Genomic DNA, 13889 nt, shown 5'->3' with positions numbered 1-13889 from the left:
AGTGCCTAACACAGGCTTCCTCAACCTCGGCCCTCCAGATGTTTTGAGACTACAATTCCCATCATCCCTGACCACTGGTCCTGCTAGCTAGGGATCATGGGAGTTGTAGGCCAAAAACATCTGGAGGGCCAAGGTTGAGGAAGCCTGGCCTAACACTTGACATTGGGATGATTACATATTGTTCGGCAATTTAGACTACACCTCATTCTGTATTTTCTTGCACCTTCTATGCCAGAGATCATTAAAATATAATTTCTGCACATGTGTGGTTTTCCACATTCTATCCCCCCTGATTGATGGTGCGGCCCTTCTTTTCCTTCTCTTATGACTGAACCAAGTCATGGTTTGGCTCAAACTTGTGTTTGGGGCAGTCCATGGTTTAGCCTGCTGTCTCGGTTGAGCTGCTGATTCTATCCATTTGCTGTGGGGATACAAAAGTGTGTATTTCATTATCTTGTACACGTCGTTGACTCTCTTTGCATTTTAAAATTTAAGAAATCTTATAAATCAATGAAACGTTCCAGTTCATTTAGCAATCTGTGTTTTTGTTTTTTTTAAAAAACCAAAACCAAAATCTGGTTAGTTAGTTGCAATAAATAGATGAGTAAATGGTTTCTTTCTTTTCTTTCTTTCTTTCTTTCTTTCTTTCTTTCTTTCTTTCTTTCTTTCTTTCAGAATGCTGAAGGAAGCCCATAGTTTCCCTTAAATGTGACATAACCCGCCTATTCAGACTCTGAACACACTGGGATTTTAAGGAGTTTCTGTCTCAATTTTTGTTACATTTCAGATTTTACTTTTCCTATGGTTGAATATGTAGTTTACAAAAATTCATTAACAATAATGTACGGCATTTCAACAACTTCCAGTATATGAAATCTTAGTCAACATATTCAATGCCATTGTCGGAGTTCCGTTGGGATCGCACCAGAACAAGTACACAATATAGTGAATTGCTCTCATGGACATATTTACGGAACATGTGGACTGCTTGGCTCTGAGCTATTGAGTTGCGCATGTCATTATTATTTTGGCACTGTATATATTATTTAATGTTTCATGTATTACAAATGGTTGAAATGCTGTACAGTCAAACCTCGGTTGCCAAACCCCTCTGTTTTGGAACATTTCGGCTCCCGAATGACAAAAACCTGGAACAGATAGGTAGCCGTGTTGGTCTGCCATAGTCAAAACAAAATAAAAAAATTCCTTCCAGTAGCACCTTAAAGACCAACTAAGTTAGTTCTTGGTATGAGCTTTCGTGTGCATGCACACGAAAGCTCATACCAAGAACTAACTAAGTTGGTCTTTAAGGTGCTACTGGAAGGAATTTTTTTATTTTGTTTTGAAAACCTGGAAGTAAACCTGCTCCGGTTTTGGGACACTTTCCGGAAGCCGAACATACTACGCGGCTTCTGTTTTGAGTTTCCCTATTATATTGAGGCTTCTGCTTTCAGTTTTTAGTTGTCAAACATTTTGGAAGATGAATGGCTTTCCAAAACGGATTACGTTGTATGAGTGAGGTTTGACTGTGTATTGTTGTCAATGAGTTTTTTTAAACTACATACAGTGGTACCTCAGGTTACATACGCTTCAGGTTACAGACGCTTCAGGTTACAGACTCCGCTAACCCAGAAATAGGACCTTGGGTTAAGAACTTTGCTTCAGGATGAGAACAGAAATTGTGCTCTGGCGGCCCGGCGGCAGCGGTAGGCCCCATTAGCTAAAGTGGTGCTTCAGGTTAAGAACAGTTTCAGGTTAAGAACGGACCTCCGGAACGAATTAAGTTCTTAACCCGAGGTACCACTGTACAGAGTTGCAGCTTTGAAATGCAGAAAGGCCTGAGCAAAGTGTTCGCCGAACAGGTGGGATTGCTTGAAGTTCGGCAGAGGAGGGAAGAGTTGTGGGTTTCGCTTTGCTTTGCGCAACTCGCGCCAGGGCGTCCCACAGGCCTGCGCCAGCTCTCTGCGAAAGCTCCCCTATCTATCACACTCTGCGGCCCTCCTACAGTTCACTGCAATCGTTCCACCGAAACTGACACGTCACGGGGAGGCTGCGATCATGAGGAAGCAGCCCTCTCCTCTGTGGCATTGGCCGTGGTTAATGAGCTCGCTAGCGAAGCACAAGCTTTCAGTGGGGTGCCGGTAGAAACAGAGATTAAGCCGGTGGGTGTAGGAGCACAGCTGTCAGCAGAGATATTGGAAGGAGCCTCCCGGTCCGATTCCACTTTGAATGCCACTTGTGGCTGAGGGTGGAAATTGAATAACAGATTAGGGCTACCTGCTTTCATGCTCTGGTTGTGGGCTGGAAACATCTCGCTGGAAGACAGAGAAGCAATCACACTCCCTGAATATACACTATACATTTAAAGCTCTCCCCCCCCGCAAGAATCCTGGGACCTGTAGTTCATTGAGGGTGCTGGAAATTGTAGCTCTGTGTTGGATGAGTTCCCAGGGTCCTGGTGGGATGTGGGGAAATGTTCTTCCAATGCAGTGTGTACATATATGGGGAGTGATATAATTTCATTAGAACAGTGTTTCCCAAAGTGGGCGATATAATAATAATAATAATAATAATAATAATAATAATAATAATAATAATTTATACCCCGCCCATCTGGCTGGGTTTTCCCTGCCACTCTGGGCGGCTTCCAACAAAATATTAAAATACAACAACCTATTAAACATTAAAAGCTTCCCTGAACAGGGATGCCTTCAGATGTCTTCTAAAAGTCTAGTAGTTGTTTTTCTCTTTGACATCTGGTGGGAGGGCATTCCACAGGGAGGGTGCCACTACCAAGAAGGCCCTCTGACTGGTTCCCTGTAGCTTCACTTCTCGCAGTGAGGGAACCTCCAGAAGGCCCTTGGCACTGGACCTCAGTGTCCGGGCAGAACGATGGGGGTGGAGACACTCCTTCAGGTATACTGGACGGAGGCCGTTTAGGGCTTTAAAGTTCAGCACCAACACTTTGAATTGTGCTTGGAAACGTACTGGGAGCCAGTGTAGGTCTTTCAAGACCGGTGTTATGTGGTCTTGGCAGCTGCTCCCACTCACCAATCTAGCTGCCATATTCTGGATTAGTTGTAGTTTCCGGGTCACCTTCAAAGGTAGCCCCACATAGAGCGCATTGCAGTAGTCCAAGCGAGAGATAACTAGAGCACGCACCACTCTGGCGAGACACTCTGCGGGCAGATAGGGTCTCAGCCTGCGTACCAGGTGGAGCTGGTAGACAGCTGCCGTGGACACAGAATTGACCTGCGCCTCCATGGACAGCTGTGAGTCCAAAATGACTCCCAGGCTGCGTTACCCCGTTCGGGACCAGGGAATCCTCCACACCTGCCCGCCTCCTGTGCGCCCAAAACAGTACTTCTGTCTTGTCAGGATTCAACCTCAATCTGTTAGCTGCCATCTATCCTCCAACCACCTCCAGACACATATTGTCCCCTGGGGAGCACTGGAACAATCTAGGGGGGTGGTAGTAGCCTCGGGTGCAATTGGGCGGTGTTGAATAAAAATAGGGGGGCAGTGGAAGCATAAAGAAAGAAGAGAAATATGAAAAATCATTCATATGTGTTTCGTCTGTTTTGTAATGATGCTTACGGCTGCATCTCTCTGTTTGTCCGCTTAAAGAAGGCAGATTTCCGGGGGGTGCTGGGTAATTTATTTATTTTTTCTGAAAAGGGATCAGTCAGCCAAATAAGTTAGGGAACCTCTGCATTAGAGGAAGCAGTTTAGACTCTGCTGCAGCCAGAGATGCTGTGGGGAAGGAGCAGTCAGACGGCGCGTGCTGAACACAGGACGGTTAATAAGGAGCATGTTTCTTAGAACTCTTTACGCAGCCTGGCAGCTATCAATGTCTGCAATGCCCACAAATAAATGTGGGTGGATGGGGGGGGAGGTGTGGCAGTCGGCCCAAACATGCAAGGGGGAGTTTGCCTGTGGGTGGGTGGGTGAGTGAGTCATGGGCTTGTGGGGTGAGTGGGCAAAAGCTGATATTTTGTGACCATAATGTACTAGTAGGTGAAGGTGTCTGGTGTTTGGGGAGGGGGCTTGAGTGGGTGTAGGTGGTGCTGGAAATGTGTGCATTGAATGGTTTGGGGCTAGTGCCTAGGGCTATGGGGGATGAGAGTGTTCACAGGGTCATGAGACTTAGCTATGAGTAGGATCTCAACCTGCCAGCTGTCTTGGGACTCAGTGCCTAGTCATTTTCTGACCCTCACCGCAGATGCCAATGGTCCTTGCCACATCTTTCTTATTTCATGTTTAGCTTCTCGTTTTCTTTATTTTTAGCATCTCTGGCCTTTTATTTTTAGTGCCAGTTTATTTATGCCACCTCCCCTTTTCCGAAAAATCACAAAACTCACCGTGAAGTTCTAAATGGCCTTTGCATTTTCAAATAGGTGTGTGTTTGAGCCAGTGTGGTGTAGTGGTTAAGAGCAGTGGACTCGTAATCTGGGGAACCGGGTTCGATTCCCCGCTCCTCCACATGCAGCTGCTGGGTGACCTTGGGCTAGTCACACTTCTCTGAAGTCTCTCAGCCCCACTCACCTCACAGAGTGTTTGTTGTGGGGGAGGAAGGGAAAGGAGATTGATAGCCGCTTTGAGACTCCTTCGGGTAGTGATAAAGCGGGATATCAAATCCAAACTCTTCTTCTCTTCTTTGTAATCAAGCCCTGGAGTCATTCTCTGTCAAAGCACATGATCTCAATGTATCAAAAAAAAAAAAAAGTTCACACTTGTTTGCCTCTATGCCTTGCTTCATTATGTAACCTGGTCTGCTCACTCCTGTACCTTTAACAGCTATATCATCTGTTGAAATCAGCAAGGGAAGAAGTCGTTCACCGTGCACAATCAGCACAAACAGCAGCTGCAGATTTCCTCCTCTCAAGGCTGCTTTGAAATGCACACAGGAGCTAGAGAAAATATTAACAGCCCCAGAGCCAAAATGCAATTTTTATAGGGGGAAATGACAGAACAAATAATAAAACATTCTCTCGGATCTCTTGGATGCCTGAATTTTACATTTTTTCCTTCTACCTGTTGCCAGAATGTTTTCTGAAAAAGACTAATGGTGTGGTGGGTGTGGGTGAGAGAGAGAGAGAGAGAGAGCGCGCGCGCCTTGGCCACAGCAGACAGAAGTTTTTACTAGAGTAATGAGAGTGACCTTGTCACTCGTTTGCTCGCGGTTGACCTCCTTAGACGCTGGAGTGGTTGGGCCATTGACAAACACAGAGTATGTACAGCCAAGAAACAGAAGCTCCCCCTCTTCTGTGAGCAATAGGCAATATAAATATTTCTCTCCTGCAGAGTATCTCTTGACAGATGAGATGACCCTGTCCCTCCTGAGAACCCAGCCTAGCACAGTGGCTGTGACTCTGAGCCAGACAATTCGCTGTTCAAATGTCACCTCCCTATGGCCAGCCCTACTGTTAATGCTGGCAACCAGCAAATTGCACAAAATATTCACTGAGTGATAGTTGCCGGAAATGGAGAGGTTGTTGTTGTCGAAGGTTACCATATTTTTCGCTCTATTGGACACAGTTTTTCCCCTCCAAAAATTGAGGGGAAATGTGTGTGCATCCTATGGAGTGAATGCAGGCTTGTTGCATAGCCGCGCGCAACCCCTCCGGCAGGAAGAGGTTGTGTGGGGCTAAACAGGAAGCCAAAACAGCGAGCGGGATCCATCCCACTGGCTGCCTTGGCTTGTGCCACAGCCGCGCGCAACCCCTCCGGCAGGGAGAGGTTGTGTGCAGCCTGTACGCTGCTCTTTGGGGCTGGGGGGGGAGGTTTTTTTTTATGGATTTCCCCATCTAAAAACTAGGTGCGCCCTATGGTCCGGTGCGCCCTATGGTGCGAAAAATACGGTAATTCATAACAGTAAGACTGGTTTGTGAAGGTCATCGGTCGTTCTTTGAGAGCATGCTTTGCCTGCACATCCATGGCGATTCCTTACAGTGCCCACATGCTCAGAATCTGGTCCTCTGCTACTTTCTGCTGATGGCCAACTGCTTCATTTGCCCATAGGTTGGGCTGGCTCTTTCTTGTTCCAGGGTAGACTTTTCTGGTGGAGGTGGCAGTAGAGGAACTGCTGTAGTGTTGAAAAAGATGATGTTGCAGTTTAGTGGTTAAGAAGTGTGAGCTGAGGCTCCGGAAACACCTGCTTCAAGTCTCACCTTTGGAGGAAGCACCTTCTAAAGGCAGGTGAAAGTGCAACTATCACCCCTGAGGAAGACATTGTGTGGAAACACATTGGGCGGTTTGGGGCAGGCTTCCGTTCCTCTTTACTTCACAGCACACTGAGGGGGCCTTAAACCAGCCACACGCCTTGTCCACGCACACAGATATCCCTGTTTGCACCATGGCAGTGATAAGACTGGCCTATGTTACTAGTTCTTGTACAGATTACTGAGATCATGCACATACAGTGCTTCAGCAAAAGTTCTGCATGAACACTAGGTATTGTTATCATAGTACCTTTAAGGGGTGTGTGTGGGACACATGAGTATTTACCATGCTCTCTTTCATTCTTGCAGTAGGAAGTAGAATTTAAAAATAGCCCAAGAGAAACCTTCTTCCTCTTTTTCTCAGCTGCAAATTAGAGAAAGGCAAAAGAAAGAGTAATAATCGTAAGGATGTGATGAGTAGCAATCATAGATTTGTGGTGTTGTTGTTGTTGTTTAGTCGTTTAGTCATGTCCGACTCTTTGTGACCCCATGGACCAGAGCACACCAGGCACTCCTGTCTTCCACTGCCTCCCGCAGTTTGGTCAAACTCATGTTAGTAGCTTCGAGAACAGTGTCCAACCATCTCGTCCTCTGTCGTCCCCTTCTCCTTGTGCCCTCCATCTTTCCCAACATCGGGGCCTTTTCCAGGGAGTCTTCTCTTCCCATGAGGTGGCCAAAGTATTGGAGCCTCAGCTTCAGGATCTGCCCTTCCAGTGAGCACTCATGGCTAATTTCCTTCAGAATGGAGAGGTTTGACCTTCTTGCAGTCCATGGGACTCTCAAGAGTCTCCTCCAGCACCATAATTCAAAAGCATCGATTCTTCGGCGATCAGCCTTCTTTATGGTCCAGCTCTCACTTCCATACATCACTACTAGGAAAACCATAGCTTTAACTATACGGACCTTTGTTGGCAAGGTGATGTCTCTGCTTTTTAAGATGCTGTCTAGGTTTGTCATTGATTTTCTCCCAAGAAGCAGGCATCTTTTAATTTTGTGGCTGCTGACACCATCTGCAATGATCATGGAGCCCAAGAAAGAAAAATCTCTCACTGCCTCCATTTCTTCCCCTTCTATTTGCCGGGAGGTGATGGGACCAGTGGCCATAATCTTCGTTTTTTTGATGTTGAGGTTCAGACCATATTTTGCGCTCTCCTCTTTCACCCTCATTAAAAGGTTCTTTAATTCCTCCTCACTTTCTGCCATCAAGGTTGTGTCATCTGCATATCTGAGGTTGTTGATATTTCTTCCGGCAATCTTGATTCCAGCTTGGGATCATCTAGCCCAGCCTTTTGCATGATGAATTCTGCATATAAGTTAAATACAGCCTTGCATAGAGGACTGTAAAATCGACGTGAAAATAGGTGATGTGAACTTATTAGAATTAAGATCTGCGGATGATAGGCTAGAATGTATGGACTGCAATGTGAAACAGGACGAGCCAGCTCACCCAGACCCCTGGACCTCCGCAGGTGCCACTGTGATGCAATTGTCCTACAGCCCTGTCTTCACTTCTGGACTCTTTGTTCCCCCAGTATCTGAAGAGGAGCTGATGGCCATTGAAGAGTACAACCTCAACGTGGTGAGGCTCTGCTTCCAAGCTTTCCTCCCTGACGAGCATGGCAACTGCACGCTACCCCTTGCCCCTGTCATCTCCAACCCGATTTATGACAACCGTAAGTACCTGCGAATCAGATTGCGACTCATCTCTCTGTCTCTCTTTTTGCTGCTGGGCTCCCTACCTGATTGTTGGGATACTGCCGGGGAGACGGAGGCATCAGGCAGGCCCCCAGCTGGGTCTCCCTTGGAAATAGCATCTATCAGCGACACGAGCCTCAGATACGTTTAGAGACCCGTGCACGCTCTGTCAGCAGAGTGTATAAATCTTCTCACAGCAGAAGAGGCAGGCAGAGAAATGTGTAAGCATAATGTACAGCATTTTATTCAGCATAGTTCAGGAACAGAGGAAAACATGTCTGCTTCCCTTCGTCTCCAGCAAAACATCAGTAACACAAAAGCTATATACAAACGGAAGTTCCCAGCAGACTGTACTGGAAGTAAACAGGCATGTGACACACAACAATCATGCCTGTACCCTTTTAAGGTGGAATGGAACTATATCATAACACTGATGACCCCTTGGCCCAAGCTATTCTCTCTGGGTTAGGGCTGATCCACACGTACATTGCTCAATATCTCTCATGACTGGGTCACACACTCAACCATTTCCTCACTCCCCATCTCCTCCAGAAGCCCACTTACCACAATATCCTGTAATTATCCAGCACAGCCCCAATGGAGAGGGAGGTTGAAAATGAAGGAACACAACCGGGAGGGGGCTGATGCATTAGGGTGAATGAGGCCCACTCTCACCAACCTGAGCATGTTTTTGGCCAGTCTCTACCTGTCTGCTTTTTTCTTTCAACCAGTCCAGGGATACCACCACATTTGCTTAATGTGTCATGTACCAGACAAAAATCAATATTTGCAGATCTTGGTTAAAAATGGAATACGCTTATACGTGACCAAGACATGTTCAAACAATAGACTAGTGACAGGAAGTACTAGGTAAATTTCAGCTGAATAGGTTGATATAACCAGTTCTGACAAAAGCTGTGGTCTAATGTTGTCAGTGCCATTTTGATAGACTGAAAGAGTGTGAAGATACCCTCTTCTCCCTCAGTTTCTGAGGATGAAATCACAATGTTTGGCAATAGACCTTTCTGCTACGACTGGATTGGAGGTCATCTGTCATTTTACATACACACACACACACGCACACACACTATACTATACTTTTTATTCAATTTTAACATTATCACAGTCTTAACAGTATAGAACATTTATACAGTCGTACCTCGGAAGTCAAACGGAATCTGTCCTGGAAGTCCATTTGACTTCCAAAAAGTTCAGAACCAAGGTGCGGCTTCCGATTGGCTGCCAGAAGCTCCTGCAGCCAATTGGAAGCTGCGGAAGCTGCAACAGATGTTCAGATTCTGCGGAAGCCTCCACGGATGTTCAGTTTCGCAAACCAGAATGCTCATTTCCGGGATTACAGCGTTCAGGAGCCAAAGCATTCAACTGGCAAGGCGTTTGTCAACCAAGGTACGACTGTACACTCTTGAATCTATGGAATACAAAAACCAGTAATAAACATTTCTGAGACATCTTAATATTATAACTATTAAGAATCAGGTGTTGACTAAAGAAGAAAGCAAAGAGATTGCATGAGATGAAATCTATAAATAGAACATAATACAGTATTTACTAAGTATATTCATCAGCATTATTTGAGTGGCAGTTGTCTAGTAATAGAAAATTAGATATTCCAGTGAGTCTGGAGCAGGATCTGTCATTGTTTTTCATTCTTCTTTTGTCTTCTTTAGAATATCTAATTTAGGTCTGAAATTTTCACCCTTTAGATGTCCATGCATGTGTCACTTGACCTGTAAGATACTTCTGAGGAAACCTCTGCAGGGCCATGTTAGCTCACTGGGGCTTCTCCCTGGTTACAAATATGTAGAGTAAGGAACTGCAGACTGTTAAGCTGAGTGGTGGCTTAGTCAGTGATGGCAGCTGTCCAGCAGAATGGGTGGGGCAAATGACTGAGCAGTTCACAGTAGGTGCACCCAGAGTAGCTGGTCAACCCACAAGGTAGGTGTCATGGTTGCCATCCATAGGATTAACACAAAAAGTGCACGCCTTATTGAAGCAGTTGGTTTCCATCCATATTTTCTTGGAATTTGCCTCCAAGATGTCTATGATTTTAAGGGTGGGATTCAGCTCCATACTTGCAGTCATGTTATGCAATTAAAGTGAGTTTGGCACTTTTGTGCAACAAACTAGTAGTAGTAGTGGTAGTAGTAGTAGTAGTAGTAGTAGTAGTAGTAGTAGTAATAATAATAATAAGCTTCTTTGCAGCAAGGAAGATAGGAAAACACACTGAAAAGTATGGGATGACAATTGATTCACATAACATCATCTAACTTCCCTACACATCAGTCAGAAAGAGTGCTCTGTAAATAGCAAATGTTGTATAACCTCGGCACAAATATTATTCAAGCAAATCGGGTTGGATGCTCAATAAACAGGTGATCTGGAAGTGACCTGTGACTTTACATGGCTAACAGGGACATTTGGTGAATATGCATTTGGCGTGTTAGCAAACAGAGAAGTGTTAAGTTTCCCCTCCCAATTGTATTTCAGCACAGTACTACGGCAGAGTCTTGTGGCAGATAGTTGCTCACCGAACAACACACTTGCCTGCAGAGCTTCCTTTCCCACCCCTCTATTTTTAAGCACGAGTTACCGTAAACATCCTCACCGACTCTCCTTCCCTCCTCTAATCATTGTTTCCTTTTTTCTGCTTAGGGGCTCCCAATTCAGCAGAACTGAGAATCTGTCGTGTGAACAAAAATTGCGGAAGTGTGAAAGGAGGAGACGAAATCTTCCTACTGTGCGACAAAGTTCAGAAAGGTAACTGGCTTCCTCCAGACTTCCTCCTGTGTCTGCAGAGAAAGGGAAATGTGCAAGAGTCTTATGGTCCGTAAATTGGGTCTTCTGGAGCTAGGAAGGCTAGGATCCAGAGTCAGGAATGAAACAACAGGCAAACCGCTGGAAAAGGTTGTTGGACAGCCTCAGTGTGATCTCCTGATCAGCATCTGACCTGAGATCCTCTTCTGGAGGCTCAGAAGAAGAAGAAATTTGGCAAGAGCTGGAGTTGTTTTCTTGCTTGGAATCACCTGATCTTCAGGGCAGCTTCCAACATGACAACTTCCCTTTACAAATCAGCAATAACAGTGTTCAGGTTCGGCGTACAGGGTCAGCAGGTGATTCAGGGCTGGCAAAAGAATGCCTGTTCCACACACCATGCGTCATTAATTTATTAAATTTGCTGGTTGGCTGCCATCTTAGACGCCTTTCAAAGAGGAATAGACCAATTCATGGAGGAGAGGGCGAATCAACATCTGTTGGCCATGATTTCATTTCACTTTTAATTAGTATACCGCCTTTCTATATTGTTATACAGAAGGCGATGGACAAGCTGAAGAAACAACAAAATAGACAACAAAGACCACACACATAATAGCAATCTGATCCAGTACAGATAAGTCACAATAACTTTAAAATAAACAACTTATATCAAATAAACAACTTATATCAAATAAAGCAATATTCGGTGATCCATTAGAATATAATAGTAATTGGTAAAATTAAATATCAGCAAATAATAATTAAGCAGCTTACACTTATCAGTTACAATAAAGAATTACTAAACTACAGTCATACCTCAGGTTACAGAAACTTCAGGTTGCGTTTTTTCAGGTTACAGACTGCCGAAACCCAGAAGTACTGGAACAGGTTACTTCCGGGTTTCAGCGGTTGCGCATGCGCAGAAGCGCTAAATTGCAACCCAACGCGCCGCTGCGGGTTGCGAACGCTGCAGGTTGCAAACATGCATCCCGCACGGATTATGTTCGCAACCCAAGCATCCACTGTATAATCAATAAAAAATAATGGCACAGCACAATGCGTAAAATACCAGAAAACAAACAAAACCATGTAAAAGGATCAAAGTGGGAAACAAGGACACACAACCTATAAAATCGTTTTTTTAAAATATCCCTGAACTCCTCTTCTCTCTTCCCAGCTGCTTTTGCTGTTCTCAGAGAGCCAGTGTGGTGTAGTGGTTAAGAGCGGTGGACTCGTAATCTGGTGAACTGGGTTCGCGTCTCCGCTCCTCCACATGCAGCTGCTGGGTGACCTTGGGCCAGTCACACTTCTCTGAAGTCTGTCAGCCCCACTCACCTCACAGAGTGTTTGTTGTGGGGGAGAAAGGCAAAGGAGAATGTTAGCCGCTTTGAGACTCCTTAGGGTAGTGATAAAGCTGGATATCAAATCCAAACTCCTCTTCTTCTTCTTCTTCAGAGTCATGGCCTGGGAAAGGCTTCTAGGGCTGGAAGATGGGGCAAGGCAGGTGGGAAAAGCCATTGCCTGGTGGCCACAAGTTGATGGCTAAGTGGAACCTTGATAATAATAATAATTAATAATAATTTTTATTTATACCCCACCCTCCCCAGTCAAGGCCGGGCTCAGGGCAGCTAACAAGCAATAATAAAAACAAATTAAACAAATACAACTTAAAAACAAGATTAAAAGACAACATTAAAATATTGAAACATTAAAATATTAAAATGCAGCCTCATCACAGGAGGAGAAGGAAAAAGAAAGAGGGGGAGGGAATCAAATTGGCTCCAAGCCAAAGGCCAGGCGGAACAACTCTGTCTTACAGGCCCTGTGGAAAGAAATCAGATCCTGCAGGGCCCTGGTTTCATGAGGCAGAGTGTTCCACCAGGCCAGAGCCAGTGTTGAAAAGGCCCTGGGTCTGGTTGAAGCTAATCTAACTTCTTTAGGGCCCAGGACCACTAGGGTGTTGCTATTTATGGACCTTAAGGTCCTTCGTGGGGCATATTGGGAGAGGTGGTCCCGTAGGTACGAGGGTCCTAGGCCAAGAGGGATAGGCACTACCCCAGATACAAGGGCCACTGCCTTCACTCCTTCCTTGTGGTTGGCATCCTAGAGGCATCTGGTTGGCCACTGTGTGAAGAAGGATGCTGAGCTTAATGGACCTTCTGACCTGAGCCTGTAAAAGGCTCCTCTCCTTTGCTCACCTAATCATTCAAAACTGATAATAGTGTGATGCCACGGATTGAGTTTGGGATTAGGCATGGTGGGGGGGGGGTCCTTACTCCTTCACAGCGCTCGCTGGACAGCCTCGAGCAAAGCCAATTTCGCGTGACCTAAGTTAACCTCATAGGGTTGCCGTAAGATAAACGGCAAGAGCAGAAAGCAGAACTTGGGCGGCGATGCTAAGAAGTGCTTGACTCTCTTCCTCTTCTTTTTCTTCTTCAAATCGTTGCGCTAACTCCAACGCTTTGTTGTTTTTCTGGCAACCAGATGACATCGAAGTCCGATTCGTCATGAACGAATGGGAAGCCAAGGGGATTTTCTCGCAAGCCGACGTGCATCGGCAAGTGGCCATTGTCTTTAGGACACCTCCCTTCTACAAAGACATCGGCGAGCCTGTGACTGTGAAGATGCAGTTGCGCAGGCCTTCGGATCAAGAGGTCAGCGACCCCATGGACTTCAGATACCTGCCGGAGGAGAAAGGTACTGCACTGGCTGGAGGAAGCAAGCCCCCTTGGGGTTAACAGCAGAGCTTTCTGAACTTTTCATGCTGGTGAAAACACTTTTTAGACATGAACCATTTCGCGCCACAGTAATTCAGTTTTACTAGCAAACCAGAAGTTAAACAAACCCCTTTCCAGTCGCTTGAGGAGCGTTCGCACGACACACTGACACACTGCAGCCAACACACTAACGTTTCACATCACACAGTTTGGAAAGCTCTGTGTTAATGAAATACATGGTGGGAGGCAAGTTCTACTCCCCATGTCATCGTTCTCACCATCCTATACTTCCTGGGGGGCAACTGGCCAAGGAGCCTTCACGATTGTATCAGCATGTTTCAGAACCCTATTTCCAGGATTTTAAGACATGTAGGGACCTGAAACTCTCCGATTCAGTCACCCTCCATGAGTTGTAGAACAACAAGAAGGTTGATGGGGTAGTGGAAGCAGCAAGCCATTATGTATGTCCTCACCTGACCTT

General features: G+C 45.6%; 1 protein-coding gene across 3 annotated transcripts in view; it reads left to right on the top strand.

Moving 5' to 3' along the window:
* Positions 1–13889, top strand: part of REL (REL proto-oncogene, NF-kB subunit) — a 51183-nt gene that overhangs the window by 31608 nt on the left and 5686 nt on the right. For all 3 annotated transcript variants that reach the window (XM_079968705.1, XM_079968706.1, XM_079968704.1), the window contains exons 5-7: positions 7754–7894; positions 10590–10694; positions 13176–13388. In XM_079968705.1, the coding sequence (XP_079824831.1) occupies positions 7754–7894; positions 10590–10694; positions 13176–13388 (459 nt within the window). The remainder of the gene's footprint in view (positions 1–7753; positions 7895–10589; positions 10695–13175; positions 13389–13889) is intronic.

This window comes from Podarcis cretensis (assembly GCF_951804945.1).
Source record: "Podarcis cretensis genome assembly, chromosome: 3".
Taxonomy (NCBI): Eukaryota; Metazoa; Chordata; class Lepidosauria; order Squamata; family Lacertidae; genus Podarcis; species Podarcis cretensis.
The sequence above is the reverse complement of the archived record's forward strand: the minus strand, read 5'-3'. Positions and strand labels throughout refer to the sequence as shown.